We start from the raw sequence: 24,130 nt of genomic DNA, 5'->3' as shown, positions 1-24,130 counted from the left end.
TACACATAAAATCTCAGCCCCTCATTTTTTTTTTTTTTTTTTTTTTTTTTTTTGCGGTACGCGGGCCTCTCACTGTTGTGGCCTCTCCCGTTGCGGAGCACAGGCTCAGCGGCCATGGCCCACGGGCCCAGCCGCTCCGTGGCATGTGGGATCTTCGAACCCTTGTCCCCTGCATCGGCAGGCGGACCCTCAACAACTGCGCCACCAGGGAAGCCCTCAGCCCCTCATTTTAACTCTCCTTTCCGATCTCTCCCACTGGCCCCTTTCTCGGTGCACTTATTAAACTGTTTTATTCCTCTTTTTCTCCCTAAACACTCCCATGCAAAGTGTGTAAAAAAACCCATTCCAATAATAATTATTCTGAGAATGAGCATTTATAGAGCAATTCCTCTCCCTAAGCACTTGTTCTGAGCACTTGCACTGTATTGTCTCATTTAATCCTCAAAATAAACCTAGGAGATACGTACTGTTATTATTTCCATTTGACAGATACAGAAACTGGGGTACAGAAAGGGTACTGGGAAGCTTGGATACGAAGATTGGTGTCCTGACTCTTGAGCCAGGCTCTGGAATCATTACACTAACTGTATCTCCAAAAAGGAATGGGATTAAACATTGGATGTTGACAGTATGGTAATTGGATAATTTGTTTCTGGGTTATCATATGCTAGCTGCTTTGACTCTTTCTGCACTGTCTAAATGTGAGCATGGAGACTAAGATAATCAAGATGATGTAATTTAATAAAACACAACTTTTTATAAGCAGACTAGCAGAGTTACCCTGCTTCTGTGGGAGGGCACCAAACCCCATTAAGGCGGATAAATGCAACACGTTCTCCTAGTTTTTCTCACCTGTATCCTCTCATCTGGTCTATGTTCCCACCCCTCCTCTTCAGGCAGCCAAGTGTTTTCAGTCAGCTTTTCTGTTTTTTAATCTTGTCTGCCTTTGCTTTCTTCTACTCCGCTCATGCTTAAATCCATAGTGTCAAAAATGAATATACTTTGCCCACAGAAAAGTGTGTTGGCAAGAGGTTGCCTGCCTAGGGGTGTCTGTGTATGTGTGTGTTAAAGGAACACTGGACCCCCAGAATGGGCCTTACTTTAGAAATCTGCTTTTTATCTCTTTAGGTACCTCTTTAAAGTATTATTAATTTTCATGGGAAACTGACCTCAGTGATGAAGCCACCTGTAGAGGCGGGTTTTAGGCAGTGGCTAAAAAAACCTCCTGATTCTTATTGTGCCCTCCGTTGGTTGGCGATCAGGATGAAGCAGCCACGCATGCCGACATCCTGACTGTGTTACTGGCCTCGTGCCTTGACGGATGCGCGGCAGTCCCTCAGATACAGGGAGTTTTCCCACTGCAGTCAGGAAGATCAGCTCCCAGGACTCAATAATTTCAAATCTATTGCCCTATTAAAGTTCTTGACTTCCTGACCCAAACATCCAGTTCTGTCGCTGAGCCGTGAACAAGAGGACAGGTCTCCCAATGTGAGGGCCATTGTTGGTGCCTGATTTAAAAGCTCGTGGCCACATCGAGAACTTAACCCAGGTGATAACGGTTCCGTATGTGCATAGCTTTCTTTGTTTAGAGTCACTTTTTCTTTTTAGTGTGCTTTAAAATGGTCCTTCCATATGTTGCCATCTGGCCCAAGAAATTACCAGTTTTTCCATGGCATATGTGGGTGGAGACCACGGGATTTCCCTTTTTATGACGTCTGTAGTGTGAGGATGAACTTGATTGAAGCAGGATGGTGTGGACGTTCACGTGCCTCTGTGTGACTTCTTGCAGACAGCATCTTCCATGGGAATGAAGAAGCCTTGTATTGCAACTCGCACAACAGCCTGGACTTAAGTTATATAAATGGCACCGTCACCAATGGCAGTGTGTGTAGCATTCACAGCGTCAACTCCCTCAGTTGCTCCCAAAGCTTCATCCAGGCTTCTCCCGTGTCCTCCAACCTCAGCATCCCTGGGAGTGACATCATGCGGGCTGACTACATCCCGAGCCACCGGCACAGCGCCATCATCGTGCCATCCTACCGGCCGACCCCCGATTATGAGACAGTCATGCGGCAGATGAAGAGGGGGGTCGTGCACACGGACAGCCAGAGCCAGTCCCTGCGAAACCTCAACATCATCAACACCCACGCCTACAACCAGCCAGAGGATCTGGTGTACAGCCAGCCCGAGATGCGGGAGAGGCACCCCTACACTGTCCCTTATGGGCCCCAGGGGGGCTACGGTAACAAACCGGTCAGTCCGTCGGACCCGATCAACCCGAAGAATACCACGGTGCCGAGCAAGCCCGGGGCAAGCGCCATCTCACACACGGTGAGCACCCCGGAGTTGGCCAACATGCAGCTCCAGGGCACCTATAACTACAACACGGCCCACATGCTCAAAAACTATCTCTTCCGGCCACCACCCCCCTACCCACGGCCCCGCCCCGCCACCAGCACCCCGGACCTCGCCAGCCACCGCCACAAGTACGTCAGCGGCAGTAGCCCCGACTTGGTGACTCGCAAAGTGCAGCTGTCCGTGAAGACCTTCCAGGAGGACAGCTCCCCGGTGGTGCATCAGTCTCTCCAGGAGGTGAGCGAGCCCCTCACGGCCACCAAGCACCACGGCACGGTGCACAAGCGCCACAGCCTGGAGGTGATGAGCAGCATGGTGCGGGGCATGGAAGCCATGACCTTGAAGTCGCTAAACATCCCCATGGCCCGCCGCAACACTCTGCGAGAGCCGGGGCCACCCGAGGAGGTGCCGGGGAGCCACGAGGTCCCCCAGCTTCCCGAGTATCACCACAGGAAGACTTTCTCGGATGCCACGATGCTGATCCACAGCAGCGAGAGCGAGGAGGAAGAAGAGGAGGCTCCGGATCCGGTGCCCCAGATCCCCGTGCTCCGCGAGAAGATGGAGTACAGCGCCCAGCTACAGGCCGCCTTAGCCCGCATTCCAAACAAGCCCCCACCCGAGTACCCCGGACCCAGGAAAAGTGTGAGCAACGGGGCGCTGGGGCAAGACCAGGTGTGCCTTCCTCCCGCCATCGCCAGGGCCAGGGTCCTGAGGCAGGGGCCAGCCAAGGCCATCAGTATCTCCCGGGCTGACCAGATGGCCATCAACGGGTCCTCTCTTGGTCCATCCATCTCAGAGCCCGACCTGACAAGTGTGAAGGAGCGGGTCAAGAAAGAGCCTGTGAAGGAGAGACCTGTGTCTGAAATGTTCTCCCTGGAGGACAGCATTATAGAAAGAGAGATGATGATCCGGGTAAGTGGCTTCCTCTCCCAGGGCATCTTTTGAGGGACAGTTAAACGGGCTGATTTCCACCCTCTCCCGCGGCCCCCTCTGCTCCTTTTCCATGATTTAGACATACATCCTCTGGGCACTGAAGAAAGCGCAAGCCTTATTCAGGGAATGTGGTAGGGATTTAAAAATCACTTGGCACATAAACAGGTAGTGTTTCATTTCACAGAGCTTTGTTTTCACATAAACCTTCCACTCTCATTCATGGCTTCTCATAGGTGTGCTTGGTGCAAAGTGCTGTGAGAGAGTCAGGATCTTACAGGTTGGTGGTGTTGAGATTGGTGTCTGGGCCAGCATTTGCTGTTTATTCAGGGTCAGACTTCCCATTGCATGAGCTGCCAGGAGCTCACCTTCCTCCATCTCCTGGTACTTTGGTCCCTTTAGAGCACAGCTTTCTGTGTAGATCTAGATGTCAGGATCGTTCATCAATATTGTCCATGATGTATCCAGCTTTATGTTCAAATCTTCTTTCGAGAGATGTTTAACACACATCTAAGAGAATAACAATAAACCCAGAAGTTTACCGTTGAGCTTCCATTAACCATTCTTATTCTATCAAGAATTCACACATGCATATTTATACACACGCCACACTTGTCCTGGAAGTATTCACTCCCTTAAAAAATCCTCTTAATATAACCATTCAAACCTAGACTGACTTCTCCTCTGCATGTACCACAGCTGAACTATAAGGTAGCCAGGGCTTATTTTAGGAACTCCAGAGCAGTTGTAACTTAAAATGGGCTTTGATGGAGTTCATTAGACTTTCTTCATCTATAAGTCTCCCAGTTCTCCAGAGGGAATCAACCTGTAAAGAGCCAAAGTTTTAAGGAAGCCAAGTCCCTCGGTTTAGGAGTCTAGTCCATAGCAACGTTCCTACTTTAGACAAACCTTAAGAACATTCTTAGCCTCACGGTTTTGGCCATCCGTGGCGTCTTGCTAGGAAGTTGGTACAGGCGTAACTTTTTCCGCCTAGAGGGAGATTGTGACAGTTGTGCTGTGCCTGTGGGAAATAAGACCGTTGGGCTGAGATGCGGGGCTAGGTGCCTTGCGGGGGAGCCTTTTCCTGGGGATGGAATGAGAGGCTGGAATGAGATGCGGGGCTGGGTGCCTGCGGGGAGAGCTTTCTGAGTTCGGGAAAAGTAAGCACTGGTAGAAAGGGATTTTCAGCACTTCTTGGCCTCACACCCCTATAACACAACTCGGTATCAAGAACCCATCCGTCTAAGCATTCAGCTGCTGCCTACGTGGTCCCCTAGCCTCACTTAGGTCGTATTCGTTCTCTTCTCTTGTTACCTGTATTAAACAAAAGCCTGTAGCCAGATTCACGGCACTGGTTCCCTGCATAGTGCTTCAGGCATTATCACAAAGGAGCAAGGGCCTTTCCCACTGTTTCCACGTGTCCTCCCATCCCATCCATTGGGTAAGAGCGAATAGCCAATTTTACCCCTTAACTAGTTCAGGAACATCATTACCCCAGCCCTCTGTCATTTTCCCTGATTTTTTTTTTTTAAATGTGTACCTTCTTCTTCTTTTTAATTTTAAAAACTTTATGTCTTGGCTATGCCTCATAGCATGTGGGTTCTTCGTTCCTCGACCAGCAGCTAAGATCCTGGTCCCATGCATTGGAAGCACGGAGTCTTAAGCACTGGACCGCCAGGGAAGTCCCTTCTCTGATTTTTTTCCCCAAATCCTACACACTTGTGAGCTCAAGGGCTGCCGCCCTTGGCTGGTGTCCCAACCTCAGAGTAGGACTTGGAGGGTCTTCAGTGAGCCAGGCAAGGTGGTGACCACCACTGGCGCTGATGCTTGGCATGGGTCTCTATTGTCTTTGTGAAGAAACTCACCCCAATGACCTCCCCACATCCCAGATGACTGTCTGTCCCTCCCCCACCATGGGTAGCCTTTGCCTGGCTTGTTAGGCATGGCTAAGAAGAGGAGGCTGTCAGGGCCTCCCTAGGATAAGAAAATGAGAAAATGTAACCAAATAGGAACTGGAGGGAGACAGCTATGGGGAGAATTTGCCCTGCAGGCAAGTCTCTCCCTCCAGTTCTGGAGGTGCTTATCCATTTGATGAATAGTTCAGGCCTGTTGTCCTGATAGCTTCTCCTGGCTCCTACTGCTGCCTGGAAGACATTTCACTGTCTTTAGTCACCTAACCCCAAATCAGGTACTGGGAAGAGAAAAGGCCAAATCAGATCTTTGAATTAATTATTTTTGATCTCTGGTAATAAGCTGATAGGATAAGTAAGGAGGAGCTAAGAGAAATAGGTTATCCCTGGGGTTTCAGTTTTCATTAGGTAAGTAGTAATCCTTTCCCAAGAAAGACAAATAGGTTTCTTTGGGCTTTTGGGCCCAGTTGGGGTTACCTTATGGTGGGAAGGAAGCAGAAGGACTGTTGGGAAGACCTCAGGACCATTTATTAAAAAAAAAAATTTGCTCTCTTAAAACGTTGCGGAGGAGTAAAACATTCTCAACTAAAAGAGATAATGGGGGGGGGGGGGAAATTCTCCCTTACAAAAACAAACTAATAAGCAAGTAAACTAACACCTCCCCCCCACCCCCCACACACACCACCACATTTAAATCCAAAACTTTCAAAATCTGTCTGGGGTTGAGAAACCAGGGCCAGTCTTAAGTATATTATACCTTTGGGACCTTTCTCACTTTCTCACAGTTAATCTTCCTCTGAGATGCTCCTTTTGTTTGTCTGATGGGTCAGCCCTGTCGCTGGACCAAGCATCTTACTGACAGAATCACTCATAAAGGCCAGGGTGCCATTCTTTTTTTTTTTTTTTTAACTTTATTGAAGTATAGTTGATTTACAATGTTGTGCTTAATTTCTGCTGTACAGCAAAGTGTCTCGGATATATTCATATACGTTTATATTCTTTTTCATTATGGTTTATCCCAGGATATTGGATATAGTTCCCAAGGCTCCATTCTGACTGTAGGTGGCATTGAGGGCGTGCATGTCGGGGTGTAATCGTCCCCTTACGCCCACAATTAGAATAATCTGCACCACGGCTCCATCAAGATACTTCTCTGGGGAGTAGATTTCTAACTGACAGACTAAGAAAAGAACTACCTAAAGGTTTGAAACAAGAAAACAGGAATAAGATGACTCCTTCATCTGTGGCAACCAAAGGAACCTGCAAATTGGTTTCCCTTTCGTGTGACTCAAAATCATAAACTCTGTAAAACTCATCTGTTCCTGTGCTTTGTGAGGTCTCTCTGTGCTTTTGTCTTCTAAGACAAGATTATTTGGTGGGAGATGCTCCCGTTGTCTTGCCTGAAATGAGCAAATGGAGGTTTGTTGGTACCTCGATCAGTTTAGAGGGCGTGAGGAAGCACAGCCGTAGACCAGGTAACAGGAGCCCCGACTGATCCAGTTTCAGTGTCTGTGCAGGTGAGAGAGAGAGGAGTTGCAAAGCCACAAACAAGGGCCAGGTGTCAACAACCCCGAACCTTCTGCTAAGTGCTCTGCTGGGCGCCTAGATCCGTGTTCTCCCGTGGCTCCGTCACATCCACCGCTGCTCCACCATGGTCCCAGGGAGCCATGGTGTCCATTCCTGTGGGTCTTCTGGATGAAGCATGAAGGGTGCTGCTGGGTAGGTCATCTCGGGTGGCCCCAGGCTGTGGTATCAGTGACTTTGCTAGAACCACAGCAGCTCTCCTTTTGGCGATGATATCCCGGGGACCAGAGAGAGTCAATACAGGATTAACACCCTCAAGTCTTGAGCCCCTCTGAATGGAGACTTGGGAAGGTTTTTGTCCATTTATGTATGTATCCAACCTCTTAAGAATGCAACAAACAGTTTTTATAAGGTTTTTACTGTTTTAATCTGTATAAAAGGTCCATCATTGTGATTAAGTTTGATTATTCATGAATCTCTGTTTCTCTTTTCCTGGTCCTGTCTTCCTTCAGCCCTTATCTTCCTAAAGTGTCTCGTGTACACTGTTTTCTTGTGAGCCCCGAGGCAGGGTGTATTTGTGTGGAGTCTTTGCTCTTGTTTGTTTGTTCGTTCGTTCCTCTATTTTAAATAAAAGCTCAGGAGGCCTGGAGGAACCAGCTTCCTCCAGCACAGTGGGAATAATGGGAAGACTGTGTTTGAATTTGCCCTGCTAATGGTGACTGTCTGCATTCCTTGGCTGGGGAGTTACAGATTTGGGGAGATTAAAACACATTCCAGCATTCTTCTGGTATTACAAACAATGAGAACATGCCTTTTCTTGCCGCAAGAATCTAGAGAAGCAGAAGATGGCAGGCCTGGAGGCACAGAAGAGGCCACTGATGTTGGCAGCCTTGAACGGACTCTCCGTTGCTCGGGGCTCGGGGCGGGAAGAAAGTCGCGTTGATGCCACCCGAGTTCCCATGGATGAGAGGGTAAGCGCTGGGCTTGTCAAACTTGTGACTCATTCTCTGTGGTCTTAGGATTCCAACGCTCTCTCCTCGCCCAGACATGCCAGCACGAAGGCGTGTCTGACGAATTCATTCTTCAATTTGAAGCTTAGCAAGACCTGGTCTGTGCTGTATTAAATTGATCCTTTTCAACATCTCATGTTTCTTTGTCAGGCTGGTGCCATGACGACCCCTAAAGACACCAGCCCTTACCTAGCTGTGTGGCCTTGGTCAAGTCATTCAATGTCTCTGGGCCTGTGTCTTTATTTTTTTTGCAAAATGAAGAAGTTAAGCGGTTGCTGTAGCTCTCAGTTTCTGTGATTTGTGTGACCAAATACCCTTTACTAGGGAGTGATTCTTTGACCCACGCATTTATAGAATTCTTTAATACACTGGCCCCTTGTTTGGCTATAACATATGGCTGGTTTATCATGGTTAGGGTAATGCATTGTGGGAAAAGTAACCAGAAGTTGCGTGGTAGTGTTTCAGAGGTGAAGAAACGCGTTCTTTTAGTTCCTGAAATTGCTGTCAGGTTAAGAAACAGGTCATGTAAATGTAATAGAGTGCATTACAATAAGATTCGGGTTTAGGTTTTGCCAGCATGTATGAAGTATTAGCATGCTCTTAGAGCCAGAAGGGTCTTTAGAAGGGATCATTTAATCTAATTAATACCATGTTTTGTTTTTAGTAGCTTGACCGTGGGAAAAATAAAAGATGGGGCGTCTAATCCTCACGACTAGAGGACTGTAGACCAGTATCATCTTAAAATTTAGCTAAGAACAGCTGTGTAAGTGGAGGGAAGGACGTCTGGGTAATTAAGATGAACGATCTCCTTATCACTAGAACTTTAAACAGAGGTGATAATAAGGAAAATACTAATTTTGAATTTCAACTCTTGCCTGGTCTGGCAGATTCGTTCTGTTTAAGGTATGAGTGAGAAGGAAATTGGTTATTGGACAAGAGACACGAGCAATATGGTCGGTAATGAGACCAAATAATCAAATATTAGTTGTCCATCTTGAAACTACTTATTAACACTGTCACTGTAAATATTTGAAGAAATCTGGTGGTTTGGTTGGAGTGTTTGGATAAGATAATTCAGAGAGCTGGAGATCAATTTCTGTTGCAGTTCAGAACCCTGAAGAAGAAGCTCGAAGAGGGAATGGTGTTCACAGAATATGAGCAGATTCCAAAGAAAAAGGCCAATGGCGTTTTCAGCACAGCAGCTCTGCCAGAAAATGCTGAGCGCAGCCGTATCCGGGAGGTCGTCCCCTACGAGGAGAACCGCGTAGAGCTCATACCGACCAAAGAAAACAACACAGGCTACATTAACGCCTCCCACATCAAGGTAAGAAGTGGGGGGTGGAGAGGGGCGTGTTGGGAAGGCTGGCTGAAGATTGCCGGGTTAACGGTAAAAGGGCAGGGAGGAGAACACATACGGGCTGCCACTGTGCATCCTGGCTTGTCCCCAAACCCCAAGGGAGTGTTTTTGAACTCCTGTGCTTTTCTTAGTCAACTGGAAGGCCATGCCTATCACTGCACACAGAGAAGGAAGCCCAGCGGCCTCAGGGGAAAAAACCTCAGGCCAGCTGTTTCTGAAGCTTGCTCATTACAGGGGGTTTAACTTTTTCTTCTCTCTGTGTGTTGTAACCCTCCCGGGAACTCACAGGTAGAGCTGAGGATTAGCCCTTTCGGTGTGTAAGTGGCAGATGATGGAGAATTTGGAAATCACAGGCATTATGTTTCTGTCACTGGAGTTATGATGTTCAAGAGCAACAGAAACGTACTGTTTCTCCCTTGTAATACTACTGGTTAGGCATTTTAGAGATGAAGTCCCAAATTTGCATGATGTTTAGAAGAGTGGGCTAATTTCAACATAAGCCATAACGGTGTGGTTGATAATGAATCTTGCAAAATGTGCCACGTTATTCAGTGCATTTGGGTCATTAAATGTTTGTTACTATTTCAGATACTCCAAATCTTCGTATCTCAGTATTTCATAGACTTTAAAATTGGTCAGCTTAGCTTTACTTCAGTTAGAATTTAGAGTTATGGGTACATGTGTGCATGCAGTGAAGTGTTTCCTCAATAGCTTACCTTCCTCAGGGCTCCTAATGACAGAACACATTTGTTTAGAATGTCACCATTTGCTCTGACCTCTGAAGCAGGGGAATAATTATCTGTGTACTAATGTGAATTGTATTAGTATAATTGTTAACAGTTGTTACAGGACGCTTTTCAAAACAATACAAGGTTCAGATTCCTAGTCTGCTGTGATCAATAACCTTAGAAAATCTGTGTCTGGCATTATTTCCTTTCTTCATTGGACTTTTCAACTGTAGCCAAATTATAGGTAGGTTCCTTTGAGCCTTTAAAATACAGCCAGATGTCTGGCCTATGTATCAGTTCTAATGGTTTTGATACAGAATATGGGAAGTGTACCATGGTTGGGTGTAGTGTTTTTGTTCACGCAGCATAGATAACCACATATAGTTTTTAAGTGTCAGAAAGTCCTGTCCAAGGAAATAGGATGGCGTCAACTCTCATGGATCATATTGTGTATTCTACTCTTATTTTTCAGAGTGAGAACTCTCAAAACAATGAAACAGTAAAAACTGAGCCCCAGGAAACTCTGAAGGAAACTGACGGTGGTGAATTTCATGGGCTTAGTTTAGATAACGAAACAATGACCAAAATAATGCATGCAAAGATGCAGATCACACGGCTGCATCTTGCTAGACTGTCTGAGAAGATCTTCCACAGCTGCAATATACTATCTTCTTCTTTTGGCCGGAACGCCTCCCCCATTTTCCATCTGCTCTCTGGAAAAAGCTGTCAGTCTGCATACGCTGTGCGCTGTGCCCAGTGGGTGTTCTTAACATCCCTTCCATCCCTTCCTCCATATTCTCTGAGGCCCACATTTCATCTTGTGGATCCGGGTTAGACATGGGTGTGTTTAATAGACCCAGAGAGCTTGCAAGAACTTGTCCTTGTGATTTTGGAGTAGAGTTACATGTCTTGCCAATGTTTTCTCCCTGGGTTCCAAGCAGCCGTGAACACAGAACAGAGATTTATTTGCTCCAGACGTGGAATCACATCTGTGAAATCTACCTCAGTAGCTTTGGTGGTTGTGTTTTTAATGCAGTTTTTAATACCCTCCTGTCAATACTTGGGAATACGCTGAAAGGCCCCAGGCAGCAGCATACTCTGGAAGTATTTATGGCTCCTATATTGTAGGGTGCCAGAGAGGCTGATGTTTAAAATCACAGTTCCACAGATAAGCCAAACTCCTAGCCAGCCGGCCAGCAAATGTATGAGTATTATCTCCCACCAGTACTCGGAAAATGGATTTTGCTTGCCAGCTTTGACCTAAACATGCCTTGTGTAACGAGACAATAACTGACATTGTTTTTGTTTGAATCAAGTTAGTGTATAGTTTCACAAAATAAACGAGAGAAAAAGTTTCAAAAAGTGATCACTTCTTTGCCCCTAGCACCATCTTGAGATCCCCACTGGTGAATGTGTAAGGGAGCCTGACTTGGCAGTATCAAGGCACAGGAATGGAGGCAAACCCAGAAAGAACCCCTCCAAAGGCCACCATTTCACCCTGATGGCACGAGCTTTCACACTGGAGGCATGACTTTTTATTGATGTGTTTCTGCTGCTAATATTTATAGCTGCAGAATTATCCTCCCACGATCACCCTGAGCTGTGTGGGGTAATGATTTTATTATCCAAAATCATCTCATGACTCCAGAGTTCAGTTGGATGCTGTGGTATTGTACGAGGGGAAGGTGATGATAAAATATCATGTACTGTTGGCTTAAGTACATTCATGATACCTCTACTGTATGTGGTACAGAGTAGCGGGTACAACAGAGGTTTAGGATACACTTCATAACCAGGGCAGTGGTAGAAAGACATTGCTCCCAAAGGGGTGTTATTCCATGGTAGATTTTTCTATTATTTAAAAGGATGTCATGGAGTACTGTGTCTCAGACTGTGGACTGCAATATGGTAGTGGTATATGAAATCAATTTAGTAGTCGGGAGCAGTTTGGGGTTTTTTTGTTTTGTTTTCTTTTGTTTTTTAATGGAATAGACTAGAAAAAGGAGAAGAGAATGGCAATTACCAGTACATTGCACATTGGAAACATAACTATTATTTCTGTAACAAGTTGTTAGGTTATATACATATTTTCATGTAATATTGTATATGTGGGTATATATATATATATATATATATATATATATGTTTTATATATATGTTTTTAATATGCACTGGTTTGTACATAATTATTGTGGGTTGTAGACCAAAAATGATGAGGTATGTTGTAATAAGCTTGAGTGGCAAAAAGTATTTTCATGTGAGCATGGATGTCACTAGCCATCCATGGTGTCAGGGCTTTTGATGATAGCACTAACACATTTGGCCTAAAAATATTATTCAAGGTTTGCAGGTGGCTACAAAAGGACCCATGGTCAGCATGTAACTCTGTCCTGGATTTGGGGTTTATTCACTAACGCTTGCCTTGGTTTCCAGGTGGTGGTTGGTGGGGCAGAATGGCACTACATCGCCACTCAGGGGCCTCTGCCACACACATGCCATGACTTCTGGCAGATGGTGTGGGAGCAGGGAGCGAATGTGATCGCCATGGTCACCGCAGAGGAGGTAAGGGGGAATGGCCGCACAGCCATCTGTCCCGGCGGGGGCGGAGGGCAGAAGATGGGCTTTGTGTCTACGCCTTTGCTGCCTCATCCTCCTTCCGGCAGCACCGTTTCTCTGCAAATCCTTCTCTCTCTGACGTGCATCTCTTTCCTCTCCTTACTTGCATATAGGTTTGTTTTGTTTTCCAAAGATAATTTATTGTTATGCCCCATTTTTATCCAGCTCTTAACTCTTTTCCTTGGATCACCATGAACTAAAATTAAACAAACAAACAAAAAAGAACCAAACTTCAGTTCAGCCAGCTCACTTCTGTGTGCCAAACAAAGCAATGATCTTTCCGCTGGAGTTTGAGAACTTTGGGGCTGCTCTGGGTAAATCGGCAAATATTCCCAACCCCGGGCGTGGCCGGCTCCCATGCCCTCCTGCTTATCAGCTGAAAAGAGACCAGAGCTGTTGTTCCTGTAGAGGCCTCTTTCTTTGGGGAGAGAAAAAAAAAATCTTTTTCTTCCTTTGCCAAGTCAAACATAGCTTTTCCCTTGTAACTAGAGAAGTCTACGTGGTGTTCCAAAAACTGGCATATACCCCCATTCCGTCTAGCAGTTCACTTGGAGCTTACTGTCTTTGGGGGAAGACGTTTTGGGTTTCTTCTCTTGTCACAGTCTCGATTTTTTATTTTAATTTTATTTTAACCACTTCCTTTTGTTCCTTTCATTAAAGTTTAACTTACGTTTTGAAGTCATTTAAGGAAAAAGAGTTTTCTGTTCGTTTGTTTGTTTGTTTTTTACCGTATGTATGGTATTGCCTATCCCTTTCCTAACAACTTTAAAAGGATGGGGAACAGAAAGAACTGGAAACAAAAAAAGTCATGTTCCCTTCCTTAACTCTTCTGAGCAGATGCTTTCCAGAACGGCCCATTAGAAGGTAGTGATGAAAGACTTTGGTCTCTTTCAGGCCAGTTGTACTTCTCTAGGCTGACCTTCTGTCCCACCTTCCCACAAAGAGTAAATGTTCCTGAAAAATCTCTAGTTTTATAACTTTATCGAATTACATCCTTGGGAGGGATTCATTCAACTTAAAACAGTGTACTTAGCATCTGTGCTGACCCCAGGGTAAACACAACAGGCATGACCCTTGTCCCCAGGGAGCTTACATCCCAGTGGGATTTACAGTAAAAAGTGAACAAAGTCAGCTCGGATAGTGCTAAGTGCCATGGGAAAAAAATGAAACCAGTAACGGAATGGAGGGTGACTGTGGGGCTACTTTAGATTAGACTGCAGCCCGGGGCCCTCTGAGGAGGTTGCATTTGAGCTAACACCTGAGTGACAAGAAGGGACCAGTCTTAGGAACAAAATCCAGTGATCTGTGAGGCAGCCAGAGACTTACAGTCTTTTGAAATCTGTAATTGATGTAGGTACTCAGCAGTTATATAAATTAAAGGCCTCAGATAAATCTCCTTTCACAGGATGGTTAAATAAAAGAGGCCGGTGTGCTTCAAATTTAAGAAGACTCAATTCAACCCAAAGAACCAGGGCAAGATGACTTGTGTCACCCAAAGCTGTATTGCTTTGTGTGCAAGCCAGCCTTCACTTGCCACTCATTCCCCCAGCTCCGTGCGCTGGGCATTTCTCCTCTCGCACCACCCGCTTCTGCTGGGTCCCCTTCTAAGCTGCCATCTCTTCCACCCCCGCTCCCACTCCTATGATGTCAAAACTGTGCAAAACTTTAAAATAGACCCCATTTTGTAAATGGTTGAGAATGCATACCCCCAGAAAAGATTATAAAATTAAGGGAGAGAGAAGAGGGGTAACGCCAGTTTTCCTCTGCTTCAGTTGTCAGTGGAAAACAAATGGGTCAGGCTGAAAAAAATGTGAGATTGACACTAGATGGTAAAGACAGTGTCAGTGGCCGGTGGGGTGTAACAGAGAGAGCCCAGGGCCGAGCATCCGACGTGAGAAGCGTGACCTAGAACGATTACTGGGATCTGTCACTCCTCTGCTTAAGGTCACTTCATCACCTTTGGATGGCTTCCCACTGACCGTGGGGTGAAATCCAAACGCCCTACCGTGGACCAGGAGGCCTTCTAACCTCCTCTCTGCCGTCCACACTGAAGACCTTTCTGTTTCTTGAACACACCTAGCTTGTTCCCGCCTCTGGTCTTCACCCTGGCTCTTCCCTCTAACATTCAACTGCAGCCCAGTTGTGAACCTTCAAATTTTACCATTGATATAACTGTGTGGTAAATCTTATTATTGGTGTTAGCTAAAATATATGGGTATCTATTCTGGGATAGACACTGAATGATGCTACTGAGTCAGTGACTTAGAAGCCATTCAAGTTTTCCGCTGTCCTTAGATTTTAAGATTAAGAGGATAAGAGCTTCCCCTGACTCATGTCCAATTTTGCTTCTGTGTCTGATTCAGGAAGGCGGACGAACCAAGAGCCACCGATATTGGCCCAAACTGGGTTCCAAGCACAGCTCAGCCACCTATGGCAAGTTCAAGGTCACCACAAAGTTCCGAACAGATTCCGGTTGCTATGCAACCACAGGCTTGAAGGTCAAGCACCTTTTGTCCGGGCAGGAAAGGACAGTGTGGCATTTGCAATATACTGATTGGCCAGATCACGGCTGCCCAGAGGATGTTCAAGGATTTTTGTGTAAGTCTTTTCTTCCCTGTCGGGGTTTTACCAACAGTAATAATGGTCTTATCAGTTGGAGGTGAAATGGAAAGAGAGTCTGCTTTCTCTTAAGTGGCCAAAGTATTAACAACATTCAGTATATAATACTTCAGCAGTATGTGTAGAACAGAGAAGACTAATACATGGCATTTATCATATTCTCTTTACCATGTATGCAGATGAGCTAATGTGGTAAACTAATTGGTTCTACCTTGATTTAGACCTTTAGTATTCTGGTCCATGTCACGTGTCTGAACCTTGAAAACATTATGCTAAATAAAATAAACCAGACACAAAAAGACAAATGTTGTGTGATTCCACTTACATGAGTTATCCAAAATAGGCAACTTCATAGAGATAGAAAGTATAATAGAGGTTACCAGGGGCAAGGGGGAAGGGGAATAGGAAGTTCCTGTTTGATGGACAGAAAGTTTCTGTTTGGGACAATGAAAAATTTCTAGAAGTGGATAGTGGTAACGCTTGCACAACACTGTGAATATACGTAATGCCACTGTACACTAATGTAATGCACACTAAAATGATTAAAATGGTAAATTTTATGCTATGTGTATTTTACCACAACCAAAAAAAAAGAAACACAAAGCAATAAAATATAGAAAAAACAACTTCAAAAGTTTCTCATGAAAATTTATATCTCGGAAGCCCTGTATTTCCTACAGCAGTAAATCCCAATTAGTAGTTTCTCATACCTACGATTAAACATACTAAGAATTATTGAAATCAACTTGTAGTATTTGAAACTATCATTTTTGGATTCATTAATTTATGTGTAGTTTTCAAGCTATGGTTATCTTAGAAACGAATTCATCCAGATTGTATGCAGTACTTTATTTGTAAGGCCAAAAACTGGGTGTGTGTCCACCAGTGCCAGGCACTGAATTGGGCTCTTAGAATGCAGAAATGAAGCAGTCTTTGTTTTAAAGGCTCTTGCGGTCTCATGACGAAGACAGGCCGGTGATCACTGTCCGGAGGTGAGATCTGATGCTTTTGGTGATGGCTGTAGCAGCCTCCTTCCCTTCTACAGACTTGCCTAAACATCCTGCACTTGCGGGAAACCCTACTCTTTCCTCACCCAGCTAGGAAGGAGGCCTGAGGGTGCCTTGCAGATTTACTACACCTGCTATGTTGTTGACTCACCAGCTGGCAGAAGACCTATGGCCACAACAAAGGGAGGTTGGAGAGTGTCAAAACCTTGATTTTTATTTTGATATTCATTTAGAGTAGGAGGGGTGGGGGAGAGAAGAGAGAATAGGTTTTCAAGTACCTGAAGTACCATTTCACAAGTTCCAACAGAAAGATTCTGCTGCACACTTATTTATCAATGCAGCTATTTCAGTTTTCATTCAAGTGATGATGGTTCTTAAGGAGTCGGACACTGAGAGTAAGAAAGATGATTGGAATCAAAGGATCTAGAATGAGACCTAGAGCAGGTTGGTGGCTGGCCTGAGGTCAAACAGTTACCTGCAGCTCAAAATATTAATGAGCACAGTGACCTCTGCAGAGCTTTCTTTCCTCATAACAGTGTTCTTTTTATTCCTTTCTGGTACTGTTTTGCTAATTGCTTTATTAGAAGCAAGACTCAGAAAATGGAAACAATAAAAGTAGATCCGTTTGATGACTGGCTAACAGATCTGATAAAAGGTTTTATGAGATGGTTAAAATTATAATCAAATCTTTTAAATCAGAACCAATTTAAGGACAGCCCGTCTAAATTACTGAAAAATATAGAGAATATTTTAAAACAGTGTTTATTAATTCACCTTTCTAAGAAACTCAGGACAAGTGTGCTGAGCAGGGTCTTAGAAATGTTGGCTCTTTAGGTTTTTAAGAATTTTAGGAGATTTTTGTTTGTGTTTAAATGAGATTACTTGGATGCAGAGGAACTGGGTCAAACTGTCTTCCAGAGGGCTTCACTGAGTTACACCTTAAGGAACTTTATTAATATGATTGCAGGAGAAAGAATCTGCTTAAATCTAATTTCTCTGTGTTTCATGGAATTCCCCTTGACGGTGGCATCAGCTTTATTGATCAATATTCCTTTTACTTCTCTCCTTAAATTTAGCACAAGAAATACCTAGTCTCTTGTATGTGAACATTGCCTGCCGTCAGAAAATGTTATTGCCTAGTATCTTTTCCCCTTTGGAAAAAAAAATTGTGAAAGGAATTCCATGCTCAGTATTTAGCTCATGTTGGTACCAATAGCAACTACCTTATCTAGTCACCTCAGATTGCCTTCCCTCTTTTGTTTTGTTCTATCTCATTTTACATTATTAGTGGTGGTGATGGTGATGGTAGTAAACGTTTATTTGGGTAAACTATTTCAGATTACTAATTAAATAAGGTTATAAAAGAAATTGGAGTTCCTAGTCATTGCGTGTAAACAGGTGCTTTTAAATTACGAGAATGGGGACTTCCCTGGTGGCGCAGTGGTTAAGAATCCACCTGCCAATGCAGGGGACCTTGGTTCGAGCCCTGGTCGGGGAAGATCCCACATGCCTCAGAGCACCTAAGCCCGTGAGCCACAACTACTGAGCCCGCACGCCTAGAGCCCGTGCACCGCAAGGAAGAGAAGCCACCGCGGTGAGAAGCCTGCGCACCACAACAAAGAGTAGCCCGCTCTCGCGGCAACTAGAGAAAGCCCGCGCACAGCAACGAAGACCCAACACAGCCAAACATAAATAAATAAATTAATGAATTATAAAATATTATGAGAATGGTTTGAATGCTGTTTTCTCTTCAGCAGTTTGAGTTTTTCTCCTCATTTGGTTTTACACTGCTGCACTGGGATGAGATTTTCTGAGTATCAGGAACCTTCAAATCTGCTTCTCCCCTGAACTAGCTACTATAAAATCTCAGTTACTAATTGACTTTTTCCGGTTCTTGGATTGTTTGGGGATTACATTTATATACTTTTCCTTTTTTTCATGACCATTAAAAAGAAATAGTCCTTAAGGCTTGGGTTGAGCAATTTTCAGTTTGTGCCCAGTTGGAGTAGTGAACAGTCTCCTGCACAGCCCTGTGGGGCTAAGCAGATGTTGACGGGGCACGTGGCACACACCCTACCCACATGTTGCCTCCAGGAAAGGGGGGTTATCTTGAGCTACTCACATCACCACATGGGATCCAAGCTGAAAACCAGGCTCCCCAAAGTCTATTTTATAATCTAAAAATGGAGTCAAGCCTCAGCTGACATTCACTCATTCAGTGAGGGGAAGGAAGAGAGGGCAGATGGACGCTCTTCCCACCAGAAATTGGCTCTGACAGGCGGGCATTTCAAGGGGACCTAGCTGGTGTCTGATCCCAGTCTGTTAATAGTAGGAATTGCTGTAAGTAATGTCGAGAATCATCTGCTTGGGGGACTTTGGGATTTGCAGAGGGGAAGACAGAATTTAATTTTTTAAAAAGAACTATTTAATTTAAAGAACAAATTCTCCCGTGGACTAATTGACTCCCAGCTGGTCCTTTCTGGATCCAGGACTGTAGAGTGGGTACCAGCCAAATAATTAGTGTCTTGTAAGTAGTGTAAATTATTGTCACTTAAAAAAAAAAAAAATCACAGTTTTTCTTTCCCCTCACTTGTATGCAAAGCGATGCAGGACATCAGTGACAAGATTTGCATGTTGTCTTGCAGCCTACTTGGAGGAGATCCAGTCGGTCCGTCGCCATACCAACAGCATGTTGGAAAGCACCAAGAACCAGCACCCCCCGATAGTGGTCCACTGCAGTGCTGGGGTGGGAAGGACCGGCGTGGTCATCCTTTCTGAGCTGATGATCTACTGCCTGGAGCATAATGAAGTAAGTCATTCTGGGCTTCTGAATCCTCCACCTTGGGGACCAATCTACACCATGGCCAAACCTTCACCTGTGCCCTTCTATTTCCACTGTTTCATGTCCTCTCTCCTGACGAGAGTTTTCCAGACCCATGATTCCTAGTTGGACTCTGACATTTACAACCTTCCTGATCTGCCTTTCACTGCTCTGTGTAGAGACCCCGATAATATAGAAAAAGAGTTGAAACTGTGAGAGAGGCAGCATTTGGAAAATCTGATCTTCGCTGGCATCAACTCCCAGAAGTCTGCAGTGTTTCACAGAAGGTCTGGTTTTATTGTGGGTAATTTTCCACAGTGGGTTATGGGGTCGCATATAGTATAGATGCGTCTTGCATTTCTGGGATGTGTTCTGGCTTAACTCCTACGTGAAAATGTGTGTGCTTTAAACACGTTTTTCATTCTTTACTGCGGAGTTTTATTGAGGGGACTCTTTGCTCTCGTCTAGACTGGCAGTGATGTGTAGCAGAGCCGGGTAGATAATCCGAGGGCACAGACGTGGCCTGCCTCTGCTGAGGCTGGAGGCCCAGCTTTTCTCCCATAGACGCGGGCTGCGGCTGAATTTGTGCCCACACGGTGTGTGGCATTGCCTTCTTGCTGTAGGTCAGGGAGTGACACCGAGGGGCTTTTGATTTTGTAGAGATGAGACAAATAGCAATCAAAGGCGAAAGAACAATTCTTCTGCCTTCTATTCTCACAGGGGGCTTTAGGGGTTTTAGATGGCTTTCACTTTTTTTTTCTTAGGTTCTTTAATCACCGCTAGCAGCACACGTCCCGTTCCTGTTTTACAGATGAGGATGCTGAGGTCCAGAAACAATCTAGTGGCTTGTCCAGTGCCAGGTGGCCCTTAAGCAGTGGTGCCAAGGTTTGAAGTGAGGTCTCTCACCTCCTGGCCCTGAGTTATTTCCTGTCTTCACTCTGCCTCCAAATGCCAAGTGTCATTTGATTCTTGTTCAATTTACAAATTGTACAGCTTGGAGAATCAAAGGAAACTTTTGAAGTGGTGTGATAGTTTTAAAATCAGGAGATGTTATAATGCATGTTCTGTGAAGGAATTTATATAACAATATATGTATTTACTCAACGGTCTGAAGATCAGATTAAATATTGCCCCATGGAGTTTGTTATATTCAGACTTCTCGGAAAACGATAAATGCCAAGTTTAAATACGTTCAAAGGATTTTTAAGTTCCCTGCCTATGAAAGGTTAATTTTGGAAACTTTCAGTCTGTACATATGAATGTTTGTGCTGCTAAAAAGTAGAAGAGGAGTTATATCACATGTGGCCTATTGTTCAAACTAACAAACATTCTGTTGGGGAACAAAATTCCCATCATGGAATCACTTGAGTCTACATAACAGAAATCTCGTCATCTTCTATGAGTTTTTATCTCACATGAGATTTCTTGATTGTCTGCTTCTCTGTCACTACTAGAAGTCTCTAGGAGTTTCTAGTAGAGTGAATAGCTCGCCACTGAGTCCCAGATCCGCTCACTGCTGGGAAGATAGACTAAGATGCAGTGGAATCTGGGTATGTGTGGCTCAAGCATATCCGAGCTCCGCTGGCAGCACCAGTGGGCTCCTGGGGAGGAAGAAGGGCTGCATCAACCCCTCCCCACTTAGAGGTCTTTTCCTCATGTCACTTTCTTCGCCAAATTCCCCTTCTTTTCTGCATTCCCCATGTGCTCTTCCTCTGTTCCCCCTTCCTCCTTTTCAACTTGAGAAGCTGTTTTGTCAGTCTGGTCTGACATGAAGGATCGCTGTGTTCTGAGAGCTCTTTGGAGACCCATCAAAGGCTGAGCCTCAGTCATACGATGACATGAAGGCTCATCGATCACCAGATGTCACTGGCCCAGTGGAACATAACAGATGTCAGAGCCAGCGTGGTACAGAGTAAGGGGTTCAGCCACCGGGGCCTTGAGGGGACTTGGTGAGGGCTCAGGGTGATTAAATTCTCTATGGTGTATCCAGACATAGCAGATTTCCTCAATGCCCAGTTGCATGCCAGAACATTTACTGGAATGTGGTCAGTCCAAAAAGGACTTCTGTTCCCATTGATATTCAAAGATAGCAAGATGACTCATAGTTTTCACTTCCCTTCGCCTAGCACATGTAGCCAGCCTTATCTGTCCCATTTCCCATAATTGCTATTGGGAGCCGGCTAGGGAGAAAAGAGGTCTCTACTTGTTCTGCTTCAGACCTGGCTAGTAAAATTCAAACCCTTATTTTAGAAGAGGAGTGCGACCATGTTTGTTTTTTAAACAAAAGATTTTGCTAAATCAATATAAAATTGGTTGTCCCATTTTTCTCCCGTCTAAACTTTCCCATCTTCTTTCCATGGCTTCTGGATTTAGGATACTTTATGTTTTAGTCTATAATCCATAGAGTTTTAATTTCGTCAGTGAAATGCCTTTTCTTTTTCCTGGAGCAAAGATGCTTAACAGTGAAGTTGGGCAGCTGTGAGGGGATTCTCCTGGGCTGCCCTGAGAAGCTTCTTTGTGCCCTGTTGCTTTTGGTCACTGAATGTTAGCTATGACATTTTAATGCCCATACATTTGTTTTCAGAACGCACCAGTTTCATGGTTTGTGATACTCTCTCTTGGCCACCTGTCCCAGATTAGCTAAATTACAAAAGGTCAGGTTCTCACTAGCCACAGAGCAAGATGTCTTGATCTTGCTGCTTTTCTGAATTGGTTATCCCTCCTTCGTAGAGTAGGGGGGTGGGGGGGACGTCTTCTAAGCAAGATGGAGCAAGCGTCAGCTGCCTCCGGATTCCTTGGGTTAGGGACGGTGGGCAGCAGAGCCTGTGGAAGCGCACCTTCAAGGCAAGCTGAAGGATTCTTTCATTGAGGACCAGGGGGAACTTTGTCTTGTCTCCAGACTGCCCTATATCACCTAGCATACTGTCCTTGAGTCAGCCTGAGGGGCTAAGTCTTACAGGCTATGGAGATGGTAATGACCATGAATGATAGTGGTGATGGCAGAGATGGAAGTGGAGGAGATGGTAGAGGTAAAGGAGATGGTGGGGGGGGGGGAGGTGGTGGTGGTTGTGATGATGACGAGAATGAAAATACTATAATAACCACAGCTAACGTGTATGTAGTGTTTACCATGTGCCAACACTATTTCAAGAGCCTTACAGCTCGTAGCCTTCACAGTGACCCTACGAGAGAGGTTCTGTTAGTACCCTCATCTAACAAAGAGAAACTGAGGCACAAGGAGATGACCTCTTAGCTTCTGTGTGACCCTGCCTCTCTTGTCAAAGCCTTTGATGGGTAAGAGGTAGGAGCAGCCTTATTCTATCCTTATATTCAGTGCCCAACACAGAGTAATGCTTATCATGCATTATGTTAAGTTCATTATTAGGTGCTCTGTGTTGTGTATAGTGATGTCAGTCACTCTGGAGTAGAGTTTAGGCACAGACCCACTAGTTACCATCAGAAGCTTATGGTCTAGGCTCTGTATCTTGACTAATAGTTTAAGGATTCACATGCCTTTTTCTCTTTGCGTATTACCAGGGACTTGTCCCTTTTAAATCTGTGGTGTGCGTTACTTAACTAGTTTTGGAGAAGCGCGACTAAACAGGATGGCATGTATGGTACTGTAGCTACACAAAGTTTGGAAATAGCTGAAATGACTTGAAAGTAAAGTAAGAAAAGACATACAGCTGGGTTTTTATTGTTTTATTTCTGATGCTTGCTCAGTCCGTGCTGAGTTCGTGGGTGTGGTCGTTTGCCTGGGTTAAGGGCTCCCAGAGCAGGGAGAAGTATACCAAGGCCATGATGGTACATTGACTCCATGGTGCTTCTGCCTTGGCTGGTCCAGGGGGATGAAAGTGACACAAGTGAGGGGACACCGTGGCACCAATGATCCGCCGTATTAATTCCTTTCCATTGGAGATCTTCAAAGAATTTACACATTGGCAATCTCATTTAATACTCAAGATATCGTTAGTTAAAGACTTTCACTCCAAACATGCGTGACTGGTGCCCAGAGATTGTGCTTTGATGTTTTAAAGGTTTACACGTAAATTATCTCACTTGGCTATGCCCGCGACCCTGTGGGGTAGCAGGATGGGCATGAGTGTTCTTATTTCATTAATATTAATGAGACAGTGAGTAGTCTTTATTAAGAGCCTACTGTGTGCCAGACACTGTGTTAAATGCTTTACATGTATTTCTTCATCTGATCCTCTGAGGAGGGTACTGTTTATCACCCTGTGTTACTGCCGAGGAAATGTCACTAACTTGGCCAAGGCCACACTGCCATTGGAGGAAAGCATCATTATCCTTGTTGTACAGATGAAGAAGCGAAGACCCAGAAAGGGCTTAAATCCTACCATTGGGTCACGGTAGGGTTAAGAGTACCAATCGGGTTTAACTCCAGCCTCTGTGTTTTCTCTAGTGGACTGGTCTGTAGTTAAAATATCACACCCGTGGTACATGACGACCAGCTTCTCCAGTTACTATTAGGGTCTTCGACTGGGATAACCTAGAGGGGGCTGTCTTTGGCTTTCTCCTATACCTGCACAGGGGCAGCAAGTGAATGCTTCCTGGATGAGGGAATGAGGAAGGAACCAAGGGAAGCCCCCCCCCCCCCCCCCCCCGCCGCCCCATCTCAGGATCTTCTTCTCTTTTCTTGCAGAAGGTGGAAGTGCCCATGATGCTGAGGCTCCTCAGGGAGCAGAGGATGTTTATGATCCAGACCATCGCTCAGTACAAGTTTGTCTACCAGGTCCTCATCCAGTTCCTCCAAAACTCCAGACTCATTTAACCCCCTGCTTCAGCTCCTGGAAGAGGCGACCAGCCCCACCTTCCAGATGGGGACGCACCTCCAGACAACATCTGCTCCCCCGGCAGGGCGCGGATGGCCGGAGCAGGCAGGTCACCGGCTCCCTGAAGACAGGAGCGCCAAGATCGTTCACAAACGTCATGTATTATTTTATAGGAGATAATTTATTTTTTCCCCCTTTGGAATAACTTTTGTGAATCATCGTAATGCAGTTTTCACAATAATATAGTACTTTTCCTCTGAACCACATTTTGACTGATCTGCATTGTAATAGGTCAGTAGGGAGGGTTGCCTGGTGGATTATTTGGGGGACAGAGGCATAAGGGAACACATCTCGAGTGAAGTTGCAGCCAGATTTGTAACCAGCCCTGACATTTGTCAGCCTAATTGCTCACGTCCACATCAAAGATGGCAAGAAAGTGAGTTCATCCTAAAATATAAAA

The 24,130-nt window shown here is 45.1% G+C and overlaps 1 protein-coding gene across 1 annotated transcript in view; it reads left to right on the top strand.

The window, feature by feature from the left end:
* The window catches only part of PTPN14 (protein tyrosine phosphatase non-receptor type 14), a gene marked incomplete at both ends in the record, with an annotated part of 99,776 nt that extends 76,107 nt beyond the window's left edge, over positions 1-23,669 (top strand). The window contains 7 exons of the mRNA XM_082832391.1: positions 1,790-3,267; positions 7,547-7,690; positions 8,835-9,053; positions 12,248-12,376; positions 14,794-15,028; positions 18,702-18,865; positions 23,541-23,669. Of these exons, the coding sequence (XP_082688517.1) occupies positions 1,790-3,267; positions 7,547-7,690; positions 8,835-9,053; positions 12,248-12,376; positions 14,794-15,028; positions 18,702-18,865; positions 23,541-23,669 (2,498 nt within the window). The remainder of the gene's footprint in view (positions 1-1,789; positions 3,268-7,546; positions 7,691-8,834; positions 9,054-12,247; positions 12,377-14,793; positions 15,029-18,701; positions 18,866-23,540) is intronic.
* Positions 23,670-24,130: the final 461 nt, after the last annotated feature.

The sequence above is a fragment of the Leucopleurus acutus genome (genome assembly GCF_964270905.1).
Source record: "Leucopleurus acutus genome assembly, chromosome: 2".
NCBI classification, from domain to species: Eukaryota; Metazoa; Chordata; class Mammalia; order Artiodactyla; family Delphinidae; genus Leucopleurus; species Leucopleurus acutus.
This window is presented reverse-complemented; position numbering and strand designations above follow the sequence as displayed.